This window comes from Rhododendron vialii, chromosome 6a, assembly GCF_030253575.1.
Source record: "Rhododendron vialii isolate Sample 1 chromosome 6a, ASM3025357v1".
NCBI classification, from domain to species: Eukaryota; Viridiplantae; Streptophyta; class Magnoliopsida; order Ericales; family Ericaceae; genus Rhododendron; species Rhododendron vialii.
The window spans coordinates 43,331,642-43,357,304 of record NC_080562.1 but is presented as its reverse complement, the minus strand read 5'-3'; the positions used below and the strand labels follow the sequence as shown (position 1 = coordinate 43,357,304).

Here is a 25,663-nt window from a genome sequence, read left to right as displayed (position 1 = left end):
ATTAAATTTGTGTTTTCTAAAAACGTTTTTTCCCCGGGAACGAAAAAATTAAAAACGTTTTAGAGGTGTATTTGTTAAACAAGCATTTGAGCTTAAAATTTCCGCTGTAATCGTGTTTGGGAGGCACGCGTTGTTCGTCTTTTTACCACGTACTACTATTTTTTAGTCTTCTTTCTCTTCGCAAACTTGTTAGGGTTCCAAGTTCAGTTCAGTTGAAAATCGTTTCACGGACCCCAATTCCAACCCCATCCCCAACCCGTCACTCTCTCTCTCTCTTGCTCGCGCTCGACCACTCCGTTCCCTATCAATCGCCGGCGGCTCTTGCTCCGATCAGCCCAGGTATCTCTCTCTCTGTCCTTCTCTGTCTCTCTTTCTCTCTCTGGATCTCTCGGTCTGTGCCTGTCTCTCGCTTTCTGTCTCTCTCTCTCTCTCTCTCTCCCTCTCTCTCTCTATGTATCTCTTTCTCGCTGTTTGTATGTATGTGTGCGTTCTTGTACATATATGAACGTTCGGGTATTTATCTACAACTATACGTACTCTGGGTACCCAAATTTTTAGGGTTGAGAGTAATATGTGATTAGTTGCAAAATGGTATCAATCTACCTGCATGGATAATGATTGGTACTCTATTTGAAAATTTTCCCTATAATTTATAGGGTGACTCAAATTGAATTAGGGAGGAAAATTATACAACATTTTTGACGCTGGAAATAAGTCCCCAAACTTTTGTTCCTCAATCAGCATCGTAGAATCAGGCTATTAGCACTTGTTCACTTTAGTATCAGTAGTCTCTTTTAAGGCATAAGTTCTTAATTTCTTCTGATTAAGGATTGTATCATTTCCAACAACCAAGTAAATCAACCTTGCCTGAACCATTGAAAGAACCACTTTTTTTAATTTTATTTGGAGATAATGTATCCTTCATACACATTAAGGACGTTGAAATATAGGTAAATAAACATTATACGACATAGCAGAGACAAAGCTATGTCCACCATAATCTAGCTTCCAAGCAGAAGAGAAATAGTCTTGGTCCAAATCGGAATAGTCAGACATCATCATCAGAAGCAAATTCCGAATCCTCCTTAATAGATTGGACTGCCTCTCTGGCATTCAGACTGGTCCTTTCGGATTCCCTCACAACTTGGACACACGTTTCATGGCAGCGTATGCGCCTTGACATTGTGGTGTTCTCGAGTCGAAGTCTACTGCAAAGGCGGCATATGTTATGGGGCTATTGACGTTTGTCGTCAAGGTCAATTTCTAGTCGGGATCAATTTTTAGTGAACTTGCTTTTGGCACCTCTAAAAGATATCGACGACATGCCCATGGCGATTTCGCCACTCGAACAGAGGTGGCCATAACTCATGAACAACCTCCTCTCCTAAATAGGGAGATTGGTTCTAAGACAGCCAAGGGCAATACAAACATTCAGGTGTTAAAAAATCCATTCTCCATTTGAGCTCAATAACAGGCTATTGTCCAACCAGGGGAGGAGATGTTGGTCATGTCTTCCTGGCCCTATTGGAGGCACCCTCCCGGACCACTCCCTGGCCTGCAGGAATACCCTGTCAGACAAATGGAACTTCTTGTGAGGATTCCTTTGGTCTTGTTCGTTTGCTAGTTTTGGGTATTTTAGTTTTGGTAGTGGGTAGAGAGAGAAATAGGGTAATGATTGGAGAGAGGGGTAATGAGGAGAGAGAGATAGAAATATGGTAATGATTAGAAAACAAAACTAAAACAAAGTTAAAAAGAGAAACGAACAAAGCCTTTATCTGTTCATTTTGGTTTGAAGCAAATATCTAGTTGTAGGAAACTAGGAATAATGTTCTTGGTTTAGGTTCTTTAGTTTGTATGGCTGAGGGGACTTGAATTCAAATTACACTTTAAGATGTGTATACAATGTGGTCTATCCAATAAATTTGTTTAAGTATATGCATAGAGTAAACATATAAAGCTGGGTCCCTATGGAACGCTGGTAACAACTTACCTTGTACGAGTGATCGAGAACCACATATTAAGCTATCAGGATCTTGTCAAATCACTCTAAGCCTTTTGCTTTGGCAGCTTTAAGCATTTATAAAGCTCTTTGCATTTTACGAGGGATTTGGAAGCATGCTTAAAGATGATAAGGCCTTGTCACTTTCAGAAGCATTGTAAATGGTTAATAAGGGCAATAGAGTCATTTGTTACAGGAACAGTTACAGGTCATGTGCATGCATCAATCTTTTGTTAGATTTAATTTAATGGAAAATTGGCATTCTAACTTGTGTTGGAAGTTCAGGCGGTGTATGTATCTATAAATTTGGAAGTTAAAATTGGTCAAAGTATAAAGGGGTGTAAGCAGAAGTTCCCCTACAAATGCTCAGAAAACCTCAAGACTAAGCTGCACTATTGAAGGCTTATTTAAACCGGATTCCTGTTCGATCCAAGAAAGTATATTTGAACCGCACTACTTATTGTCCTTACATGTTTCCCATAAAGTACATACATATCAATAGTTATAGCGCTATGGCTGGAAAAAGAGAGTTTCAATTGTTTACTGCTTGGAAACCAGAGTTTTTGTCTCCTAATGCTGTTTGAAAACTAACTCAAGCTCAAGTACTAAAAAGCCCTAGTGGAGAGATCAGAATTACGATTCGGAAGACAACTTAAGTTGCTGGTTGATTATCTTCCCTTCACCGGGGGTCTCCTCTTTATTTATCTCTCTCTCTCTCTCTCTCTCTCTCTCTCTGTACATAGTATACATACATATCATCTAGGCAATCTATTTTTGCATACTTCGGTACAATGTATTCAAACAAGGTGTCTCACACTTTCATTTTCATCTTTTGTTCTGATATCTCGATTCAGGAACAGATTTTAGGTTTTGGTAAAGAATTTGGTATTTGGGAGTTTGGACTAAATATCAGTACATGTGATTTTTTGTTCAAGAAACACTGGCCTAGAAACTTGTAATTGGGGCTTGATTTGTAAGCTATAAAGTCTCAAGCTCTAAATCTTGAGTCGTGTGCATCCTGTAAGAGCGATTTTCTGCAACCAGGTTACCTATGCTTAACATGAATTGCTTCATTTCCAGCAGTATTTGGTGTTTTAGAGTTTCCTTAGTGGGAGGGCATGGTACCATTTGCTTATATAGTGATTGTCATGTTTTTACTTGTTTTGCATTTGCTTTTTGGGACTTATGTGGAAAAGTGCTAGGGGATATTTCGAGTGTATTTTCCTGGATTCAGGTCTTGTCATGGAAAAGGAGCATTTTGCTCTGAGTTGGTTTTAGACTTTGAATTTTCTTATACTAGTTTTATGTTGCTATTCATGTTTGTGCATACTTTTGGAAGTTTTGCAATGCATTTAGTTCTTGAAACCTACTTGCCGAAAAAAATTGTTTCCTTATAGCCTACTTTCCTTTCCTTTTATGTTAATTCACAGATGGTATGCTACTAGATGATTGTGATATGGATATTTAGCAGTTGAGGCCTCTCATATAACAGAGAAAAGTAAGCAGACCACGCATACAAAGCTTGTGTACGTTTTCTGGAAAGAGATACAGATGGCTAATATGCTACCAGGTGAAGCTTCACATCACGGAATGTACGAAGGTGGGCCTTACAAAATTTCTCAAGAAAAGCCAGAGGATGGTGGCCGTTGGTATTTCTCTAGGAAAGAAATAGAAGATGATTCTCCTTCTAGACTAGATGGCATTGATATGAAGAAGGAGACTTATCTACGAAAGTCATACTGTACATTCTTACAAGATTTAGGCATGAGGCTTAAAGTGTAAGTCCTTGTGCTTCACATTCTTTTTGTTGCTTTATTCTTAGTTACAACAATAGCTGACATTGATTGGCTTTTGAAAATTTCATATATACTTCCAGATACTGAACTGTTGGAGTTCTATTTCTGGTACGTTTATTCGCTTGATTTAAACAAGCAGTAACAAAGGAGTTATTGGGATAGTTGCATTAAATGAAACAACCCCAAAAGTTGTCATTTAATTTGCAATCTTTACATTGTTTCCAGAAACACGCCTTTAATTCGCTAACTAATTTGTTAGTGAACCCAGCTTCGCAAAATTTTACTTATGGGTGTAGGAACAGCAACACACATTCAAATTTCAGACTTGATTAGGCCAGGTGTCACAGACTCACAGTTTGCACTCAGCCATGGACTAACCCCCCTGATCTGGTTGTCCCCTATCTCTTACTAAGCCTTCTGGTCAAGGGGGTCTGCACATTTATGGACACATTGCACGACATTGACACACTGGACGAAAATGTATTTTGGGTAGTTCCTATGGGCATGTTTGATTGTCGGGTTATTTTTAGGGGGGATTGGAAAATATGGGATTAAGGAGACAAGTGAGGTCCACAGGATAATAGATGAGATTATGAGAACACCGGCCTAAAGCCTGGGGGACTTCACTGGTAGTTGAATAAGTCGAAACTCAACAACCAAAAGGGAGAGTAGCTTGATACTCAAAAGAAGAGGAATGAATATCGGGGTCAAAGTCAAATGAAAATTGGAATAGAAATCCATTTCACAATCTTGTGCTCAATGAGGTCCTTCCAATCTAATTCATTCAAGATCCCGAGGAAGTAGTTGGGGACTTTGTTTGCTATGTCCACTGACGCTTTCTTTGCTTTTCCTGTCCTCCTGATCTATATACTATGTTTGGTTAGAGTAAGATAAAGATGATGGGTTTTTTTTGATCGTTGGATGAGGAGGAAGATAATCCAGGAAGGGGGACTAGCTAATACATGTGCCTACAAATGCCCAGACTATGAAAAAGAGGCAAGCAGATAACAACGAGATGTATTCTTTTAGTTAAACATGTCCTATGAGTCATATAATACCACATACCATAAAGCAACAAAATGAGATGTTGTGCAAATCTGGATTCTATTACCATCCCCACATGAACCTCGACTTTAGTCCACCCTTTTGGCCTTTTCAAATGCTATACCAAAAACCCACCAGATATGGCTCATGCTCATGTAAGGAACTCTAACCTCCTTGGTGGAGCTATAGCTGATTTCCCTCTAAAGCATATCTGCAGTGCCATTTAGAACCCTAACTCACCCCATCCAAGACATTAGAGACCTGTACACTAGTGAGACAACGATCTCATCCTTCTTCTTTTTTTGACGAAATTTCATCACTGGTTGTGAGAAAATCTTATTCTCAAAAAAACCAGCTTCTTGCCAACGTCTACCTCCTGTGTTGAGTCTCCTTGGGCCAATTCTAGTTCTGTGCCATCCTCCTTGCATCCTTTTCCCTTCTCCTGACATCCTACCCCCACCTAAGAAGAAGAGTCGATGTCCTTAATAAGCATCAGGACTCAGGAGTCAGGACATTGCGCCCTCGCCTGCTCCAAATTGGCCTGAGAGTAGGAGAGAGGAGTGAGGCCCCAATCGAGTTTTGTTCTCTTGGGTTTTCTGAACTCAGTTTAGAAGCAACTGGTCTTGGGCCCTCCTTATTAAAGTACTTCAGTTGTGTATTGTCCTTGAGTGGTTATGGAGGTTTACTTTAGATATAGATTGCTTTCGTGTAGGATTTTTAAATGTAAACATGGTACTGAAGTAGGGGTGTGCATCTAAGAACTTTAGGGGTTCTTATGTGGTTGATCTATGGAAAAGTAGGAAAGGCTTGTCAAAATCTTTTTAGGTACGGAAGCCTTTGGCATTGGGTTATTAGATGTAGACTGGGAACTTTAGGGGTTCATCTGTGTTTAGCATAGTGAAAATAATTAGGGAAGGCTTGTCAAAATCTTCTTTGACGTGAATTGGTCATCAGAGGTGGAATACAACAAATTTCCCCATGACGTGTGGTGTTGTTTGGGAAAAATAGAGGAAGTGTGTAAAGTATATTTCACCCTAACACACACACACACACACACACACACACATATATTACTATGGAGAGTTACATGTACATTAGATTGGCGATGTGGGACAAACCCACTTATTCTACTAACACTTCTAACACTCCCCCTCAAGCTGGAAAATAGATATCACAAAATCCCAGCTTGTTACATAAAAACTCTAAACGAGGTTTAAACAGTGATTTGGTAAGAATATCTGTTATCTGAGCTCCTGTGGACACAAAGGGCATAACCAACACACCACTGTCAATCTTATTTCGAACAATGTGACAATCTACCTCAATATGTTTGGTTTTCTCATGAAACACCGGGTTCAAGGCAATATGTATCGCTGCTTCATTGTCACAATATATAGGAATAGGTAACTGTACCCGAAATCCCAGCTCTTCAAGAAAGGATCTCAGCCAAACAACCTCACATATAGTATTAGCCATAGCACAGTACTCAGCTTCTGCACTAGACTTGACAACAACAGTTTGCTTCTTACTCTTCTAGGTAACTAGTTTGCCACCAACAAAAGTACAGTAACCAGTTGTTGAATGTCTATCAAAAGGTGACCCTGCCCAATCTGCATCTGCAAATGCCTCAATACGCAAAATGACCATTAGAACGATAAAATAAACCGCGTTCAGGATAAGCCTTGAGATACTTGACAATGCGAATACAAGCTTCCCAATGTGGAAGACGAGGAGCAGACATAAACTGAGTCACCAAACTAACAACAAATGAAATATCAGGACGTGTGTTGGTAAGATAATTCGATTTACCTACCAAGCGACAATACTGGTCTGGATGAGGAAATACCTCCCCCTGATCAATGCAAAGTTTGACATTAGGATCCATTGGAGTCTCCACAGGTTTAGCTCCCAATAAACCTGTCTCTTCAAGAATATCCGACACATATTTCCTCTGAGACAAACTGATCACATCCTTGGCCCTCACTACCTCAATACCCAAGAAATATCGCAACTTACCCAAGTCTTTAGTGTGGAACTGACTATGTAAAAAATGTTTCAACTCATCAATCCCTTTCTGATCATCTTTAGTAATAATAATGTTATCTACATAGACAATGAGCAATACTTTCCCTCTAGCCAACATAAGGGAGAATGCAGAGCGGTCTGACTGACTTCGACGCATGTCAAATCTCATAATGGCATCACTAAACTTGCTAAACCACGCTCGAGGAGATTGCTTAAGTCCATAGAGTGGTTTGAGAAGACGGCATACCTTATGACGCTCCCCCTGAGCAACAAACCCAACAAACCCAGGTGGTTGCTTCATGTGGACTTCCTCCTGGAGATCGCCATGGATAAAGTTATTTTTGACGTCGAGCTGGAACAACGGCCAACCAAGATTGGTGGCAAGAGAAATAAGAATCTGCACAGAACCAAGCCTGGCAACAGGAGAAAACGTATCTGAATAATCAACACCATAAGTCTGGGTGTAACCTTTGGCAACCAGGCGAGCTCTGTGACGCTCAATAGTGCCATAAACTAATAGGAGCAACAACTACCAACAAGTTACCATCAACAGCAGCAAGAACAACTACAACTTGCTACAACCATGAATACCCAACAGATTGTACCTGGGTTGGACATACCAGTTAAGTATACTAACTCCATAGATGAAATAAAACCACCAATAACCAAGTAAGATAGATTGATCATGGTCCAACCCAGATAAACCGAGCAAAACAAGTCCAAAATATCCAACTTACATCAACGTTGAATAGAAATCAAACTAGACACAAGCAGCTCGGAGAACACCGAAATTGCACGAAATCAGAGATCCAGCTGCAGCAGAACACAGAATATGTAACCAGAAGGGTTGCCGGAATCAGGCGAGGGTTGCCGGTGACTGGCAATGGCCGGCGAGGGTCGCCGGTGACTGGACGACCTCCAACGAGGGTCGCCGGTGACTGGGCTATGGCAGTTGACGTGATTACAGGCGTAAGGGTGAGGTTTTAGAGGCTAGGGTTTCCAGCAGCACTGTTCACAGCCGTGAGATTACTGTGCATGACTGCTAGAGTGATGGGTAAAGCTGTTAGGGTAGGATCTATGGTGGGTTAGGGTTTGGCTCTAATACCATGTTGTTTGGGAAGAATAGAGAAAGTGTGTAGAGTATATTTTACCCTAACACACACATATATTTATATTACTCTGGAGAGTTACATGTACATTAGATTGGCGATGTGGGACAAACCCAGTTATTCTACTGACACTTCTAACAGGAATTATTTGTTATGGATGGCTTTGTTGATTTGTTAAATATTGTGGTGGTTAAGTGTGGGTGACTTGTCCTGGTGGGACTCTTGAGGTGTCTGGAAAGATCGTGTCAGTCAGAGCTTAGGCCACAGGAGACAGTGGAAAGACAAGGCAACCCTACTACCCTAGTGAGAGAGAAAACTGGCACTGCGATATCTGAAACCAATGGGTATAGTTGGAGATGATATTCGCTGTTGTTTCGTGCTGCTGTGGTTTGCTAAATCACATGTCCTGTTGATATGGAGCAAGTCAATCTGATCGCTTATCTACGTGTGAGTTCTTTGGTCAAATGTGTATGTAACCGGCGGATTGGCTGATACATGTCCGCGTCTGTAGGAATCGGCCAACACTAATAGGTTCAATCTTCAGTCTCCTTACAGAATGGAGCAGCTGAATCTTTAAATCTTACTCTAGCTTTCCTAATCCTAATATTACTAGCATCACTTACTTCATCTGTGTCAACAATGAGTTGGCATATGCAGTCCTATTTGATGCTAGTAAAATGCTTGACAATTGCAATGCCACACAAGCATCATTGAAGATAGGTGATTGTTAGATTAGGTGTTCGTGCTTTGGTTGAGGTTTTCTAGTTTGCAGCTTTCAGTCTTTAACAGGTTTGTACATTTAGCACAGAAGATAATTGCGTTATACTTATTTTTGATCTTTAGATCTTTCTATTTTTGACATCAGTATTGTCGCTAAGGATCATAGATCTTGTTATTAACCACAACCAACCCCCCCAAGCCCCCCCCCCCCCCCCCCCCCCCCCCCCCCGCCCCTCTCTATTGCTTAACGAGGGATGAACTCATAATTTTTCATGCCTCTAATCTAATATGGCTGTAGGACTTTCTAGTTTTTATCTATAAACATGCGATTTCATATTTAACTGAGCATATAGCTCGACTGAGCTGAATGGAAGAAAATCTTAAATATATTCACCCCAATTGATTTGGAGGCTTAGTTTGGTCTGGTTTACTGAAAATAAGAGATTGTTGATGTTTCCGATTGCAGGCCTCAGGTAACAATTGCTACTGCAATAATTTTTTGTCACCGTTTCTTCCATCGTCAATCCCATGCAAAGAATGACAGAAGGGTGAGTTACTGATCCTTTGTAGCATTTGAACTCCTATTCTCTTTCCCCTGAGTAGGAATCTTTGCTTAATGATTCTGATTTACTTAGTTGTAAGTTTGACATGACTTGTAGAATACAATCCTGCAAATGTTGCATTGAGCTGTGTAATTTTACTGGAAATTACCTGGTAAGATTGAACATGGATAAGATGTTCTGGACAATTAAAGCTGGCAAAGTCTTTTCCCCTGCACCTTTCCATAGATAAGGCTCCAAATGAGTAGGGGACATCAGGTGACTAGCACCCTTGTGTGCATATATGCAGGCAGTTTCTAAGCCGTTAGCCCATGTAGCACGAACTTGGACACGGATACAGACATGGACACATGACACGGGATTCCTAAGAAAATAGGGACACAAACACGGTAGGGGACACGGCAAAGTAGATGAAAAAATAAATTTACTTTATATCAGTGGAGACGCAGTTATATGTATAAGCATGAAGCATCAACATACAGAAACAAGCATCATATATACGTCATATTACACTTTAATCCCAAAATATTTAAAGTAATACACATTTACCATGAAAAAGTTTTTTAAAAATTCCATATTTAACTCCTTCTGTGTCCCTATAGGCGTCCCTCCCATGTCCTCGCCATGCCCCCCAACAAATTTCATTAAATTTTAGGACACGCCACGTAGCATGTCCCATACGTATTTTGCCCTGTCACCCACGTCTCCCCATGTCAGATAGGGGGACACGCCGGCCTCTAGAAGTGTCTGTGGTTCATATCTGTTAGCCATCTTATGGTATTTAGAGGTGGTGATATGTTAGGCATACTTAGGTATAGGTGGCATGAGTTTTATATGCCCAAATACACCGAGTTTGTTAGATTTTATGTTAACATGTATGACATATATTTGGTTGATATTATATTTTACAAAGAAATAATTGCTTCTTTTTTTTTCACTGATGGAAGTCCTATGCATAGTCATAACCGACTCATAATACTTGTTAGATGCATGTCCAGCACATCCCTTCCATGTGTTGAGCCTGAGTGTCAGGTTTCACATGGGAGTACACGAAGCATATGTGTTGGATGTTTTATGTTGGAGAGAAACAAGGGGAAAGATGGCAATAGAAGATGCCAATAGTATTGGCAATTTTTTAGCATACTAATGTGTTGACATGCAATTTTCTGGCAGACATACCATTTTGGCTTTCCCTTCTTTCAACCACCATTTGTTTCTCAGATCTCTCTATTACTATTGAGCAAGACATTAGCGGACCATTCGAGGAGACTTTTGGAGGAGTATTGCTCTAAATTGGCTTTGGCATGACTTATGGCTATCCATTGGAGATGCTCTTGGGGCCTTAGGTTGACTTCATGTCATTCCACCATGCACGGTGGAAGGCAGGGGGAGTAGTGGTTAGTGAGCTCTGCTACTGCATGGACACAAATACGTTCATTCCTTCAACCCTGCCTAAGAACCATAGAATGAGAAAAGAGTTGAAAGAAACTCTTTTTTCCGACCATGGACTTGGTTACTTTGTATGATGTACAGTAAAAAGAAGAGAAAAAGAGAAGATGTGCTATGAAGAGAGGAGATAATAAATTATGGCTTTTTTCCATTGTAACTCTTATTTAATTAGGCATCAAGTACCAGAATGCCCTAAACCTAGCATAAGTGACTAAAGAGTTAAGACATTTGTCGGGTGGAGGTAATTGTTCCAGGTTATTTTGGATTGAGTGGATCTCCTAGTGCTAGATTCCTCTGATGTGAACAATTCAATGTTATTATATTATTGCAATCTGGTCTCGTCTGTATTGGATTTGTGTGACAAATTTGTCGGTTGACCCAAACACATGCTCCTCTTTTTTGATGTGTGAATGGTTGAAGTTTCTCGCTCCATGATTCTTGATTTGGTGCAAGACACCAATAACAACACAATTAATTTTTGTGAAGGAAATCATTGAATAAAAATGGTTTTTGGTGGATGATTAACCTTGGAACCTAACTTCTATATTTCTGTCAGACAATTGCAACGGTTTGCATGTTCCTTGCGGGTAAAGTCGAAGAAACTCCTCGTCCATTGAAGGATGTGATACTCGTTTCTTATGAAATCATTCACAAAAAGGATCCTGCCGCAGTACAGAGGATCAAGCAAAAGGTACTGTCATTGTGTGAGTTCTTATGCTACAATCCTCCTTTCAGGTGTCTGTTATTCTGTTCACATATCTCCAGTGAGCTTCTTTGTTTGGTTATGTTTGGTATGTGAGAGGTCTATATTCTACCCAATCTTCTTCTAATGCTTCTAGGGCAACGTTTAATGACTGCTAGTAGTATTCGTCACTACTTAGATTTTGACATTTTGTTTCCAAGTATTTAAGGAGCAATGCCAGTATAATCTTTTGTAGCATTCGACGTTCAAAAGAAATAGAATAATAATAATAATAATAATAATAATCTTTTGTAGCATTAATTTTTCGTACTTACTTGTTATATTGACATCAATCATGCAGGAGGTATATGAGCAACAAAAAGAACTAATTTTACTGGGTGAGAGGGTTGTTCTTGCAACTCTTGGTTTTGATCTTAATGTACATCATCCATATAAACCCCTTGTGGAGGCAATAAAGAAATTCAAGGTTGCTCAAAATGCCCTTGCTCAAGTTGCGTGGAATTTTGTCAATGATGGGTATGATGCATATCATTTACTTTCAATAATGGCCATCCATGGGCATTCTTCCTTCTCTTTTTGACTGGGGAAAGCGGCATGCAGGCTGCGGACATCTCTTTGCTTGCAATTTAAGCCCCACCACATTGCAGCAGGTGCAATTTTCCTTGCTGCCAAGTTTCTAAAAGTAAAGCTTCCACATGACGGTGAGAAGGTTTGGTGGCAGGAGTTTGATGTCACCCCACGTCAATTGGAGGGTTGGTTGCTTGCCTTCCTTTGAAAAGCAATGATGCACACCTATAGTGGTGTATTGTTCTATCTTTTGTGAATTGGATAAAATGTCATCTTAGATACGTAATTACGTATAGAGCCGAACATCTCCACCATATAGATGCTGATATGGACGGCGTCTCCTTTCTCTTCTTTTAATATTATGTTTATTGTATTTTTTGGTATTTTACTTTAGATATAAGAAGATAATTTGCATATTTATTGCTTAATTGTGATGATGGATATGCCAGTTAAGATATTTATTCATATTTTCAATAGTTTCTCAAATCTTGGTTATGGTTTTTGAGAAACCAAATTTTAGATTTCTCAGATTTTCTAGGTTTTTATTTCCAAAAAGAAACACATTATAAAGTTGTTTCTGGCTGCTTTGGCAGTTCTTTGGAAACATAATGCCATTCAACCCTCGGTTTTAAACTTTAAACTTAGTGATAAAAGGTATATTTGAGCTTAATATATTCATTGATCATGAGTACACCTCTAGACCAACCTTCGGCAAAATCTGCCTCAAGTGGCTGCCACAGGCTCTATTAAATAAGTTATTCAAATCTGTCTTTGAGATAAATGTTTGAGTTCTGTTCTTTTGCATGTATGACGATATGTGATAATTTCTCTTGTTTCTTCGTTACATCTATGTGAGATTTAAGTTTCTGTTTTTGGTAATATTTATATTGTTCTTTCTATATAGCATCCTCTGTATCTGTCGCGATGACAGATACTATGCATCGTCTTCATGGAAGTTTGAGAATGACCAAAGAAGATTTTACTGCTATGTGATTTATAATGAGTCCAAAAGTTTCGGGATATTGCATATTTTATTTAGTTTCATTCATTGTGTGCAGAGGTTAGCAATCAAATGTTGGAACTCTATGAACAAAATAGAGTACCACTGCCTTCTCAGACAAGTGAAGCAGAAGGAAGTGCTGGCACCACAGTTAGCCATCGTCCCCCTTCCAAAGCTCCCACTGGCAACGACGAACATGCACCTATTGATAGTATGGCTCAGAGTGGAGTTACTACTTCAAAACCTGGAACCTTAAAGCCAGCATCATCTCGGCCAGCAGAAGATCATCCACATTCCGATATCCATGGCGGGCATTCCAAACCCACCCAAAATCGGAATAATGACTATGGGAGTAGTGCAGAGGTAAAGAGTGTTTTGGACCAAAAAGGAGATGGTGAGGTCCATGAATCAGAGGAACCGCAATGCGAAAACATTGAGGAAGAACAGAACAGATGTGGTGAAGAAGATCAGGCAAGGAATGGTGGGAGAGCAGAAACGAGAGAAGCAGGGGAAATGAAGGACAGATACCATGGCTATAGAGATGGCGGCACAGTTAGTCAGTCACCCCAAGAAGCCATAAAAAAGATAGACAAAGACAAGGTAAAGGCGGCACTAGAGAAACGAAGGAAGGCGCGTGGTGACACAACTAGGAAAACCGATTTGATGGATGAAGATGACCTCATTGAGAGGGAACTGGAAGATGGTATCGAATTGGCTGCAGAGACTGAGAAGGTCAAACAGGAGAGGAGGACAAATTGGTCCAAACCTTCAAAATTACCAGATCATGAGAAAGGGCAGCACTCTCACGGACAAGACTCTCAGAATGTGGAAGAAGGTGAGGTTGCAGCACTTGATGATGTGGGGCATGGGTATCGGTCACCAAAGTCCAGCAACCGCAAGAGAAAGGCGGGGAGTCCACCCGACCGACCAATAGAGGGGAAACAACGTAGTGATTATGCTCACAGGTCCCACCACCATAGTCACCATGATCTTCCAGACGATAGGAACAGGTTAGCCAGACTTGGTTATACGGAAAGGGATCCAAAAAGGCACGTACAGGAGAACCATGTTTGAAGGGTGCGTAATTAGTCATTTGCTGGAACAGTGCGTTTGGTAGTATTTTCAAGTGGTTAATAGCTTTCATATTACCTCAATCTTTGCTTGAGTCAGCGGCTTGACAGGTGGTGCAGGTAATGATTTCCTGGACTTGGAGCATGGAGGAGTTTTGCCCAACAATATATTTGCGTTTTGTCAATGTAATATTTATTTTGGGAAAATTTGTATCAAGGAACTAGGGTGATTACAGAGCCCACCAATTTGCGGCATTATTTAATTTTTTTTTCCTGTTTTGATCTCTTATAATATTTGGGACGACCATGTCCAAATTGATGACGAGGTGACAGTTTCATTATTCTGAGGAACTTTAATGATGTAAAATGTGGAGGCTTGATTTTGTTTCCAATTGTATGGGCAATGAATGTTGAGTTTGTTGTTCTAAATACGGGTTTGTATCATGTTTGATGCTTGAAAAGTTCATGTCTATTGTATATTTAATCCGAGAGCATGCTCTCGTAGAGAACTTGAAAACACCCTTTAATATATCTTGCGATCTCCACACAAGTTTGTTGTTCTAAACACAGGTTTGCGTCATGTTCTGATGCTTGAGAATTTCATGGCCGTCGTATATTTTATCAGAGAGCGCAAGATAGTATTGTAGAGACAAAATATGGCTTTGGATTTCTAGCCTCCTCAATGGTGAGTAATTCCGACTTACAGTGCTAGTATCGCACATACTTTCACATATGTGATTGAAGTTTTTTTCTTCTTCAATGTAACTTGGAAAGGGAAATGCTCTAGTGCATTTGTGTGTCGTGCGCTGTGTAGTGCACTACACAGGGGTGCTCTGCAGCACCCGCGGAGCGACTAGCATGTTTGGGCCATGCTTGGTGACTAGCTACTATCTAACCCCTGAAATTAAGCCATGTTATTACATTTCATTCTATCAGGCATTGCTACAACAAAAAAACATTGACGTCTCCGATGGAAACGCTCTAATTGCTTGAACTAGTGAAATCGAAAGACGTACATTTTTACATTGTCAAGTTCTAAGCAGCAAAATCACAAATCTTGTACTTCCACTATCAAAGAAGGTTACGAGCAAGGAGACCTGGAGCTGAGTAGTACTAGTTGAGTTCCATTGTTGGTGGAGATGGGATCAAAGGTGGTGGTTTCACTTGTTGATAGGTTCGAGTCTTGGAGACCAGACGGAAGTAGGGGAAGGATGAAGTCCTGAGTTACATTTGGAAGTGTTCATTTGACTTGTCTAACGAAATCTAGCCTTCTGGCTTTTTTGAAAATAAAAAAATAGAATTTTTTTGGCTGGTACTGTTTTTGGAACTTATTTTTTGCTGGCTCGCACCCAATAAGATTGCGTCCCTAACTAGGTCCTGTGTGACATGTTTTGACTATTTTGCCCCTCTTCTAATTTACGAGTATGTTTTCGTTTTAAAATCGCTATCTGGAGGCGAGATTTTTCAACGTTTGTAGAGAGGATTTTGTGTTTCGATCTAGAGATTTAATATCGATTGATGTTGAGATTTTTTATTTCATTTTTCTGAGTGTCAGTTCCTTTTCATCAATATTCTTATATCGATCGAGATTGATCGATTGAGACAAGAATTTGTTATGTTTTTGTTTTTGAACATTGGATTTTTTTAGAAATTGAAGTTTGATCAATGTGAGAATTCATATGTCGATTGCAGTGAAATTAGAGTCTTTAAATTTATTTGAGCTCAATTGGTTGTCATTTGAAGGGTGAGTGATTGAGGTAAGAATATTTTATGTTTGTTGTGATTTAAGATTGATTGATTGACGAGTGTTAAAAATCATCACCAGCCCTCTTGAATTTTTTGGAAACTCCTAGACTTTGCCTAGAGTCTTTCGGACTTTTCCGGAATAGGTACTATGGACTATGCGAGAACTTTCTACTGTATTTCACTATAATCTTTCGGAATATGATGAAACTGTAAGGAATATAGTTTTCTTGTATTCTTCTCTTTATTGGAGGAAATATATAGATGTACAAAAGGGAATATTTAGGAAAGAACATAAATTAAGCCTAAATACAAGCCTACAATAATGCACCAGATATACACAATAAAGTCTGGTCAAGATTGTACAAAGATTAAGCCTAAATATAAGCCTACAATAATGCACTAGATATACACAATAAAGTCTAGGTCAAGATGGTTTAACACTGCCCCGCAAACTCAGTGGTTTGGGAGAGACGAGGTTGGATCGCAACAGCTGAAAACTGAGTTTGTGTAAACCCTTCGTGAAAAGGTCAGCAAGCTGATCAGGAGAGGGAACAAACTGAACGCGATGAGATCCAGAAAGAATGCGTTCCCAAATAAAATGGTAGTTTAACTCAATATGCTTGGTGCGTGCATGAAACACGGGATTGTAAGCCATGTAAGTGGTGTTGAGGTTATCACAAAGCAAGGTAGTAGGAGCGGAAGTCGAGAACTGCAACTCATGGTATCAGAGAGAATTGCAGAAATAATACTGATTAGAGCTTTATCAGTTCCGACCAGAGTACACAATCTGGATCAGCAGTAGGACAAGGAAGAGAGCCGTCGACGAAGCGCAACAAGTTCTAGCCATACAAAAACGCCTCAATCTGATGAGACCAAAGAAGGAAGTTATCGTCTGTGAGCTTGACAGTAACTAGATTGGTGATGGTGGGTATGGAGAGTGAAGTGTAGGTAGCAGGTGCGGTGGAGGAGAGGGAAGAAGTGGCCGTAGAGATGGTTGACATGGTGCAAACAACAAAGTCCAGCAAAAGAAAAACAAGATTTGATGCACGAGAAACAACCACAGAGAAACAATTGGAGAAGGGAAAGAAAGGATCCTATGTTAGGCTGATACCATTTAAGGAATAATGTTTTCTTGTATTATTCTCTCTATTGGAGGAAATATATAGATGTACATAAATTAAGCCTAAATACAAGCCTACAATAATGCACTAGATATACACAATAAAATCTGGTCAAAATTGTACAAAGATTAAGCCTAATTAAAAATAAGCCTACAATAATGCACTGGATATACACAATAAAGTCTATGTCAAGATGGTATAACAGTTACATCTCTAAAACTATCCATTGCCCTCTATAAAAGCCGGAAGGGATCTCTTTGTACACATGCATTGCAAGAAAGTGTAAGAAAGACTGAATGAGAGACTCCAAGAAGTGTGAGAGTCTTCGCCACGTAGTTTCCTAGTGTATGCGATGTGTGCATTGTGTGTGTGCGAGCCATCATTTGTGAATGATAGTTAGTGTGTTAGCACGTTAATGATCATTAGGAAATCGAACCACATCGAATCCTTGGGCAACAGCTAAATTGAATGATTCTTCACTAAAGGCTAGAAGACCTTCAGCAAACACATTTTGGATTAAACTGATTTTTCATGAGCCCATTCAATTTTTATTTTTAAAATTATCGAACGACTAGGATCATTCATACGGGACCCAAAATGGGCCCCGCACAGCATGCGGTAGCCACCCGTGTAGTTGGCGTATCATTTCTGTTTTTTCAGAATGATCTGACAACTGCGTCTCATTTTTTTTTTTAACACGTCACGAGCAACACACTCACTTATTTCACGTTGGGGTCTTATATATACTCTTGCGAGTTGCGAGCCTTGCCAGAATATCAAACTGAGAGAGATATGGATGGATAGATGGAGTGATGACGAAGCATCAGTTGCAGCGCCTGAGGAAGAAAGTGAGGGAGTGAATCTCATGTTGCAATGTGTACAACGTGCGCCTTGCATTGAAAAAAGAATCGTATTGATTAATAATGTGTTTGGACAAATAAATACCTTGTGCTGATGTTGCGCTCTCGATCTTATTATTGCACTCGCTCGTTTAATCCTCTTGCGGATTTTAGTGGATTTAATATTGGCCCAGGTGTTTTTTTTTTACTTTTTTTGTTTTGTTTTGCTTGGTGTATTTTGTTTTTTTTGTTTTTTGTACTTTCGGACCAGTAGTGTCTGCTTTTACTCAACTGTATTTTTCTTTTTGTTATATATAAATCGAGTTTAATTCTGGTAAAAAATAATGTCTGTCAAACTTCAAAGAAAATTCCACACTTGCACTCGTGCTCATGCTTCCCTACGCGAATTATGTGGCTGAAAGATCTCGATTAGTAATTTTATCTTGATTAGTAATTTTATCAATCGAGATCTTTCAGTCACATAATTCGCGTGGGGAAGCACGAGCACAAGTGTGGAATTGTTTTTGAAATACATATTAAATCCACTAAAATCTGCATGAGCGTGGGAGTGCGGTACTAGAATCGAGAGTGTGAGATGCGACCAATTGTAAAGATGGTGAAATTACTTATCTCCACGGGGAATTGGAGATGGTATTGTGCAGTGGTGTGCGTAGCACCGTGCTGCGCACCTCCGAGCCATCGGATCGTGCATCCAACGGCTCAGATCTCATCTAAACAATGAACGTCTCTCAATCGTTGGTTGCTGAGATGAAATTCGAGCCTTTGAATGCACGATCTGACGACTTGAAGGTACGCAGCATGGTGCTGTGCACACCACGGCACAACACCAACCAGAGGTCCCTTAACGGGGCTTAGGACCTCATGATCGCAAAGTCGATTCTACCGGCAGCCAAAAGAGTTATGAGTGGCAGGGAAGAACATGTGGCAAGTAAAGTAGGGACCCGCAAAGTAGCGTGTCTTCCTTTACTCCACTACCCGAAAACTTTGTCACGTTTTTTTTTTTTCTTTTTTTAAATCTTAAAACTTTGTCACGTTGAGTTGCTAAAAATTTACCAATCATCACATTATCTCTCTCTAATTTCTCTTTTAAAAATCAAAGAATACGAGTACTCCCTCCGTCCTAATTTAATAAGTTTTTTACGGAATTCGTGTCATTTTTTAATTAATTATATCTTATAATTTATACTATTCTATGTAATTTTAAAAATATTTTCTTAAAGAACTAATTGAGATCTATCTAACGAGATCTATATTTACAAAAAAAATTCATTATGTTATCAAAAAAAATTATTATCAATTTAAATATATAACTATTTTTTTTTTCGGTTAGAATAAAATGAGAGATTATTAAATTGGGACAAATGAAGTAGTCAATAATTACTAATGACGAATATGAAATAAAGTTTCATATTAGGAGATTCATGGTGTTCAAATTAATTTGCAATGGTAATGTATATAATAAACAGAGTAAATTAACATAAACTAAGAGAGAGGATCTGAATCCGAAAAATAGACAATTATTTCTCTCATTTCTCTTTGTTTCTTTACTCATTACCTAAAAAATCTTTTCAAAATCCAAATCAAATAAACTATTCCCAAACATTGAAATTTCAAAATTTATTATTCATAGTTCGACCCCGCATTGAAGAAATCCTAATTCCGCCCTTTGGGAGAGAGGATTTGGGTCCGAAAGACAGAGCTCCCCAATTGGTTCCCCACTGTTACAAAAAATAGTAGACAATTCTGACAGTGATCGGATGGAAATAAATGATGACACGCGTACAAGATGTGATACTGCCAATGTAGATGAAAATTTACCTAAATTAAATAGGATTCAAAGCAATCAAAGAATTGCCCCCCAAATAATTGAAAACCTAATCGAGCCGAATACCGCTTCATTCATGTTCATACAGGTCTAAAGCTAGAAAGAGAAATGAGAGAAATAATTGTCTATTTTTCGGATCCATATCCTATCTCTCAATTGGCGAGCCTAATTGAGCCGAATACTGCTCTCATACAGGTCTAAAGTTGCAAATAAAATTTTTACTATGACATTAATACTTTCATATACATATAAACACAAAACTTCAAGTTAGGGCGCCTTTACCGTATTAAGTTAAGGACGTCCCTTTCTCGACCAATTTGCGATGATCTGAGCCACTCAATATGTTCAGAATGTGATTTTAAAGGTACCCGCGGGAAATCAGCAAAAAAAAAAAAGACTAGAAAGGGCTTGATCCGAGCAGTTTTTGTTTGTATTTTATCGAACAGTTCAAATAAAAATTGCTCAAATCAAGCCCTTTCCGGTCATTTTTTTTGCTAATTTCTTGCGGGTACCTTTAAAATCACTTTCTGAACACATTAAAATCACGCTCGGATCATCGAAATTTGATCGGAAAAGATGAGAAAATGGGACATCCGCATTTTATTTAAAATGAGGGCGCCCTTACCTGAATGGAACTCTACATATAAAATGATAAAAACATATACAAAAGTAAGTTTTTAGTAATTGTAAATGTTTATACTTGTACATTTACTCCAGGTTTGCGAGCCTAATCAAGCCGAATAATGCTACGTTCATGTTTGACTCATTTATGAAACGAGTCTAAAATTGAGGTTTAAGTTCGGCTTATTTAGTAGACGAATCGAATTCGAAAGAGCTTTTACCGAGTCAAGCCACGAACAGTTCACGAACGGCTCAATTCATTCGCAGCCCAATGGGAATAAGCAAATTGAAAACAAACGTTCAACAAAAAAAAGAGTCTCATTATGCATACGTGATCAAAACGTCCAGGTAGTATAACCATAGCCATTTCTTAAAACAAAAGAAGAGTCAGACTTTCTTGAAACCTAGTACCGTTAGCATCTTCTTAAACATATAGAAGATGGAAAAGGTATTCTCTACAGACGAACTAAAAAAACTAATCCTAAATGATTCATGAATAACTTGTCAAAATGCTTTAGGAAAGCAGATCGAGCTAGCATAAAATAGGCTTTATTTTCCATTCCTTCCAGGCACGTAAAACTTCTTCTCTTTGACGTCGCCTGCTGTGTGTTTTGTGTTAATTTTTTGTTGAAAGGTGCTTGTAAATATGATTTCTTGAACGTGAATTATATATAAACCGTGTGCCTCAGGACATTTATTGACTAATAACAACAGTGAGGAACCTTTGCTTGCAAAATAGCTTTACACGAGTTGCTAAATTAAGTCAATTTTGTTCGGAACAAACAATATGATTTGCTATGTGTGGAGGAGGGGAAAAAAAAACAAACAGATATTGTTTTGACAAGGGGATCAGCAAGCTGCCGACCGGTAGCGTTCTAGAGGCGTGGAAATGTAGATGAAAGGGTAGACAAATCTGTGAATAAAGGATCATAGCTTGTCAAGAAAAACAAATTAAAGAAGCGTACTATATAGAACAGGAATAAAGTCAAGAATGGTAAATGATGAAAAAGGCAAAAGCTGGTTGGAGATATTATCTGTAGTGATCTTTATATACCCAGGAGATCAGCTTAAGAATCACTTCTAGGCGACATATATGCACTAACATGACCATGTTGGAACCTGAAAAAGGACTCTTGTTCGTTGATTACAATTTGAAGTCTAACTTGTTCGGTTTTACGTTAATTATGTTTTTGTTAGAAAACTAATATCACAATCGCAATCCATACGATGTGAAGATTAAAAACAACTAGTTACTGATTATGAGATACATTAATGATCAGTATCGCATAAAAAGTCACTTATCTTGTAATAATCAATCCAGTTTCTAGTTAATCATGTGGACTGTAAAGTCAATTGCTGTCCTTCTAGATCATCAAACACTACTTTCGCTTAAAGCATAGGTACGTAAATCGTTTGCTTGTTTTTTTTTGTTTTGGGAATTATACTCAAGATCGACTTTTCATGCTCGAGGTTAAATGGCAAAAAACCAAGAACCAACGGCATGCTTAAAAGTGAAGTGTGAATACCTTTTTCCGTAAACGAAATATATACTAGTAGATAAGAGAGAAGCTAATTGCCTCATGATGTTTTTGTGTTGGACACAAGTGGGCACTATGGGTGGGTAAGGTTGCCGGTCTAAATTGGTTGATGGGAAACCAGAGGCACCTGATACCTGGCCGTGACAGTTTGTGCAAAATCTTTAGATCTCTTTTATCTTGCTCCGTATTTTCCATGTTCTTTTGAGGCAAATAGGCAGGCAAAGATAACATCTTTCAGTCACAGGACTCAGGAGAATCCCCACACAAGGTATTTCTAGGATAGGGTAGCTGGTCCTTTACTTGATAGGTATGGATTTTGAACAAGATACCTTTTCAACCCCCGGAAGAAAGGTTGCCCCTCCAACATTTATGCTTTGATAAAAGTTTTTTTTTCAAACATCGGAATTACAGAGCTCTTCAAAAAATTTGCATTTCTAGACGCTCCAATATTTTATTAGATATAAATAGCAGTCGTTAAGTTATTTTAAAGGTGTTTAAAGTTCTTATGTGTATCTCTTGATCATCGCTCAACTCAATATATATTCTTTTAATTGTAGTCCTATTTTCTCGTATCTCAATCTCACGTTGCAGTTGGGTTTTCTTCATACATTACAATCACAACGTACAGTGCTTACTACAAAATTCATGCAAACTTGAGTGTGTGCACGCGTGTGGGTGTGTCTGCCTATTAATACTTAATTAGCTGAATTAATTACAGGCAGGCAATGCAACAAGAATGTGATATTCTGGATTGGGGGAATATGGTGAAGCAGTGAATAGATAGATGGGTTTGAAAGGGAATTGAATTTGAAGGGAGATATGTTGTAGTGGTTTTGGTGCTACATATCTTACTACCCCATGTGTTAGATTCTTGGTCTATAGATATAGGTATAGGACTTTTCGGGTTTGGCTTATGGTGTACAGCTTTGTAAGAATTGTAATCACATGAGGGCCTCTTCTCTTCTCAACCTTTATCAGGGGATGATTCAGGGCCATTCTTAGCCTCTTGCTCCTAAGTTGCCCCAAACCAAAAGGGAACTTTAATTCTTAACTATATAATTTATCATGTTTTGCCATTGCCTGGATGCATTAATTAATTATGTACGTACCACAAAACTGAAGGTAGAACCCATATCATATGTCACAACCAGGCTCAGCCGGGCCTTAGAACAAGGTTCAAGAGGTCGCCGCCTAAGATTCCATCTTGAATGAAAATTTGAAGTAAAAAAAACTTGCGTTAGAATTATTTGTACCCAGAAATGTCTCATGGCAAAGTCTCGAATACCCTTGTCAGTCATTTTGAGTCTTAAAATCCAATCCCAAATTTTTATTCGACATAATGCATCTACCTGAATATATATATTGATCTTTCAATGTTATTTGACGAAGAGAAATGCTACACGGTAATCACATCATCTTAGTGAAGTTATGTCAGTATCTTTACATACACTAGGTGAATTCTATCATAAGTACACACAAACCATAATACAGAGTATAATTCAATAAGTCTAGAAACATAACTTTCACACAATATGTTCAAAGCCGTTCGATGTATGTGAAAACACGTGGATCAAACGCTTTTGGACGCAATTGTGATCTAAATTGTGTTTTAAAATTGTGTTCCGAGCATTTCTCATATAATTTTTGAAAAGAATCTACAGTACATAGCGTTCTCTTTTAAACAATGCCACTGATCGTTCTGGAAAGGAAATATTGAGTTGACGAAGTGGTGGGGTCAGTGTGGGACAAACAACTTGCCCAAACCCTGTGGAGTGCACATGCTATAAATTTCAAGTCTTTAAAGGGCCAAACACCATAAAAAACTGAACCCATAAGCAGTACAATACCCCTCCGATCACAAGATCTTCAACTTGCCTCTAATGGCTTCCTCTGTTCCACAATACCCCTCTGATCACTTCACTTTCTGCAATGAATACTGTGAGTTTCTAACTCCTATCGGCGGCAGCGCAATGTGGGTCGATGAAGAAGGCTCACCCTTCTTTGACAATAATGGAGCACTAGTACATGTTGATACTATGGTGCCGCCAGAAACTGATGTCACGTCGTCGTTTAATTCAGTGATACCATTTCCGGAGCGGTTGGGGGTGTCCCCGGACATGGCTGTACCTGTGTTGGCTGAGTTCAATCAGGGGTTAAGTGGCATTATTGCCGGAAGTAGTGAGAGTTTTGAATCATATTCAACTGGTAGTGGTGTATGCTACGTGCAGGATGTGTGCGAGTTTGGAGAGGAATATTGCAATGGTATCGTGCCTGATTATCAGGCTGTTTATCCCTCTTCCAATCACAATTGGGTAATACTTTCTTGGCTTTCCACTTTTTGTTTTTGTGTGTTTGTTTCAATTTAGGTTCATTCTGCCGTATCGTGTCATGTCATGCTCTACCCATTGATGTGCCATGGAGTGCTTTGCCTTGCCCGTTGACAATTTATTCGTACTTTTTCTGAGCCAAGCGTCAAGATGCATGGAAATTCAATATAGAGCGCTTTACATCAAACTATTGTCAAATATTATTAGTACGTATAACATAAGAAGAAACTTCAATTATAGGGTTTCAATCAAGTTACTCAAGTGCCAATAATGGAGGAACCCGGTTCTAAGGTTGGCAAGTACTCAGTCGAAGAAAGGAAGGACAGAATTCTCCGATATCTTAGGAAGAGAAATCAAAGGAACTTCAACAAAACTATCAAGGTTCCTCTCTCTCTCTCTCTCTACAACATATTAGGGTATCTTTTTTATGATAATCGAATATCCGGGCCAGTTTACGCGTACCTTGACTAATTTCAGAACCTTGAAGTTAACGATTTGGCAAATCCTCCAGTGGCCCCAAGTTAAAATATCAAGTATCGAAGTCTTTGATAACACGCGTGCGCACATATCGCACTTCTGTTCTTTTTTTCCGTAGAAGATATCATTAATTGATTTGCGCTGATGAGTCTCACATGCATTTTCCTTTTGTACAGTATGAATGTCGCAAGACCCTGGCCGATAAGCGGGTCCGAGTTCGCGGAAGATTCGCCAGAAACAATGAGCTGTGCGATGGAGATCATTCAGTACTGACGACGGAAAAGAACAACAACAACGACGACAACAACAACAATTTTCACGAAGACGGAGGATTTTACAACGACGAGACTGTTAAGGTACTTTTTCACAGTTGGCCGCTGCCCAAAATCCTACACACGACTCACCAACCATATTAAATCTTGATATACATATGTACATAATACAATTACACGGTGTTGTGAGTTCTGTAATAATTTTATCATCTTGCTTTTTGCAGATCAAATATGATGTCGAGGATGATTGGCTACAAGAGGCTATCTCGAGTCTCGTGTATTTACCCTATGTTTCAGGCTGATATATATATATATATATATATATATATATATATATATATATATATATATATATATATATATATATATATATATATATGCGTAAATTTACGTTTAACCAAGCCGATCGATCCATTGGCAAAATGAGGACGAATTCTAAAGAAATTTATTTGTGTAGAAGTAGCCATTGTTGGTTTCCGAAGTTTGATAACTCTTTGGAATGCTTCGGATGAGGAAATGAAGAGAACTCCTTTGTAACGCTTGGTGATTCCGAAGTGTACATTTATTAGATGCATGGCTCTAACAATTTCCCGATATTTTTGCATTTAGGCTTTGTTTGTTTGGGCATAAAATATTTTTTGGTAAAATGTTTTACCTATTTTTTAGTGTTTGGTTGTGTAAAAAATGAGGAAAATATTTTACATGTAAAAAATTTTTCATTAATTAGATGAAAATAACTTACCCTAAAATCTTCTGTAAGTTATTTTCCGAAATGAACCCGATGCCTTCTACTGCAATTCTCACGTTCAGTGTCCTCGATCTTCAGTCATGAGT

At 38.8% G+C, this 25,663-nt stretch overlaps 2 protein-coding genes across 3 annotated transcripts; both read left to right on the top strand.

Annotated features, from left to right (window-relative positions):
* Positions 1-204: 204 nt before the first annotated feature.
* LOC131328801 (cyclin-T1-3-like) lies at positions 205-14,471 on the top strand. Of its 2 annotated transcripts, none has more exons than XM_058361710.1 (7): positions 205-339; positions 3,430-3,777; positions 9,160-9,241; positions 11,259-11,393; positions 11,746-11,921; positions 12,006-12,106; positions 13,031-14,471. In XM_058361710.1, exons 2-7 carry the CDS (start codon positions 3,551-3,553, stop codon positions 14,044-14,046), a joined length of 1,737 nt encoding a protein of 578 aa, XP_058217693.1. In that variant the 5' UTR covers positions 205-339; positions 3,430-3,550; the 3' UTR covers positions 14,047-14,471. The 2 variants fall into 2 exon arrangements, with proteins under 2 accessions (XP_058217693.1, XP_058217692.1); XM_058361709.1 differs by having other exon boundaries at positions 12,006-12,157.
* Positions 14,472-23,576: 9,105 nt separating this feature from the next.
* LOC131329450 (zinc finger protein CONSTANS-LIKE 4) lies at positions 23,577-25,155 on the top strand. The gene is made up of 4 exons (XM_058362555.1): positions 23,577-24,065; positions 24,321-24,461; positions 24,734-24,913; positions 25,054-25,155. The coding sequence occupies exons 1-4, from the start codon at positions 23,634-23,636 to the stop codon at positions 25,129-25,131; spliced, it is 831 nt and encodes a 276-aa protein (XP_058218538.1). The 5' UTR covers positions 23,577-23,633; the 3' UTR covers positions 25,132-25,155.
* The last annotated feature ends 508 nt before the right edge of the window (positions 25,156-25,663 follow it).

Coding starts and splice junctions, on each gene's coding strand:
- LOC131328801 (XM_058361709.1), top strand. CDS start 3,551: ATGGCTAATATGCTACCAGGTGAAGCTTCACATCACGGAATGTACGAA. Junction 3,778..9,159: donor TTAGGCATGAGGCTTAAAGT/GTAAGTCCTTGT, acceptor TTCCGATTGCAG/GCCTCAGGTAACAATTGCTA. Junction 12,158..13,030: donor CACCCCACGTCAATTGGAGG/GTTGGTTGCTTG, acceptor CATTGTGTGCAG/AGGTTAGCAATCAAATGTTG.
- LOC131329450 (XM_058362555.1), top strand. CDS start 23,634: ATGGCTTCCTCTGTTCCACAATACCCCTCTGATCACTTCACTTTCTGC. Junction 24,066..24,320: donor CCTCTTCCAATCACAATTGG/GTAATACTTTCT, acceptor CTTCAATTATAG/GGTTTCAATCAAGTTACTCA. Junction 24,462..24,733: donor ACTTCAACAAAACTATCAAG/GTTCCTCTCTCT, acceptor CCTTTTGTACAG/TATGAATGTCGCAAGACCCT.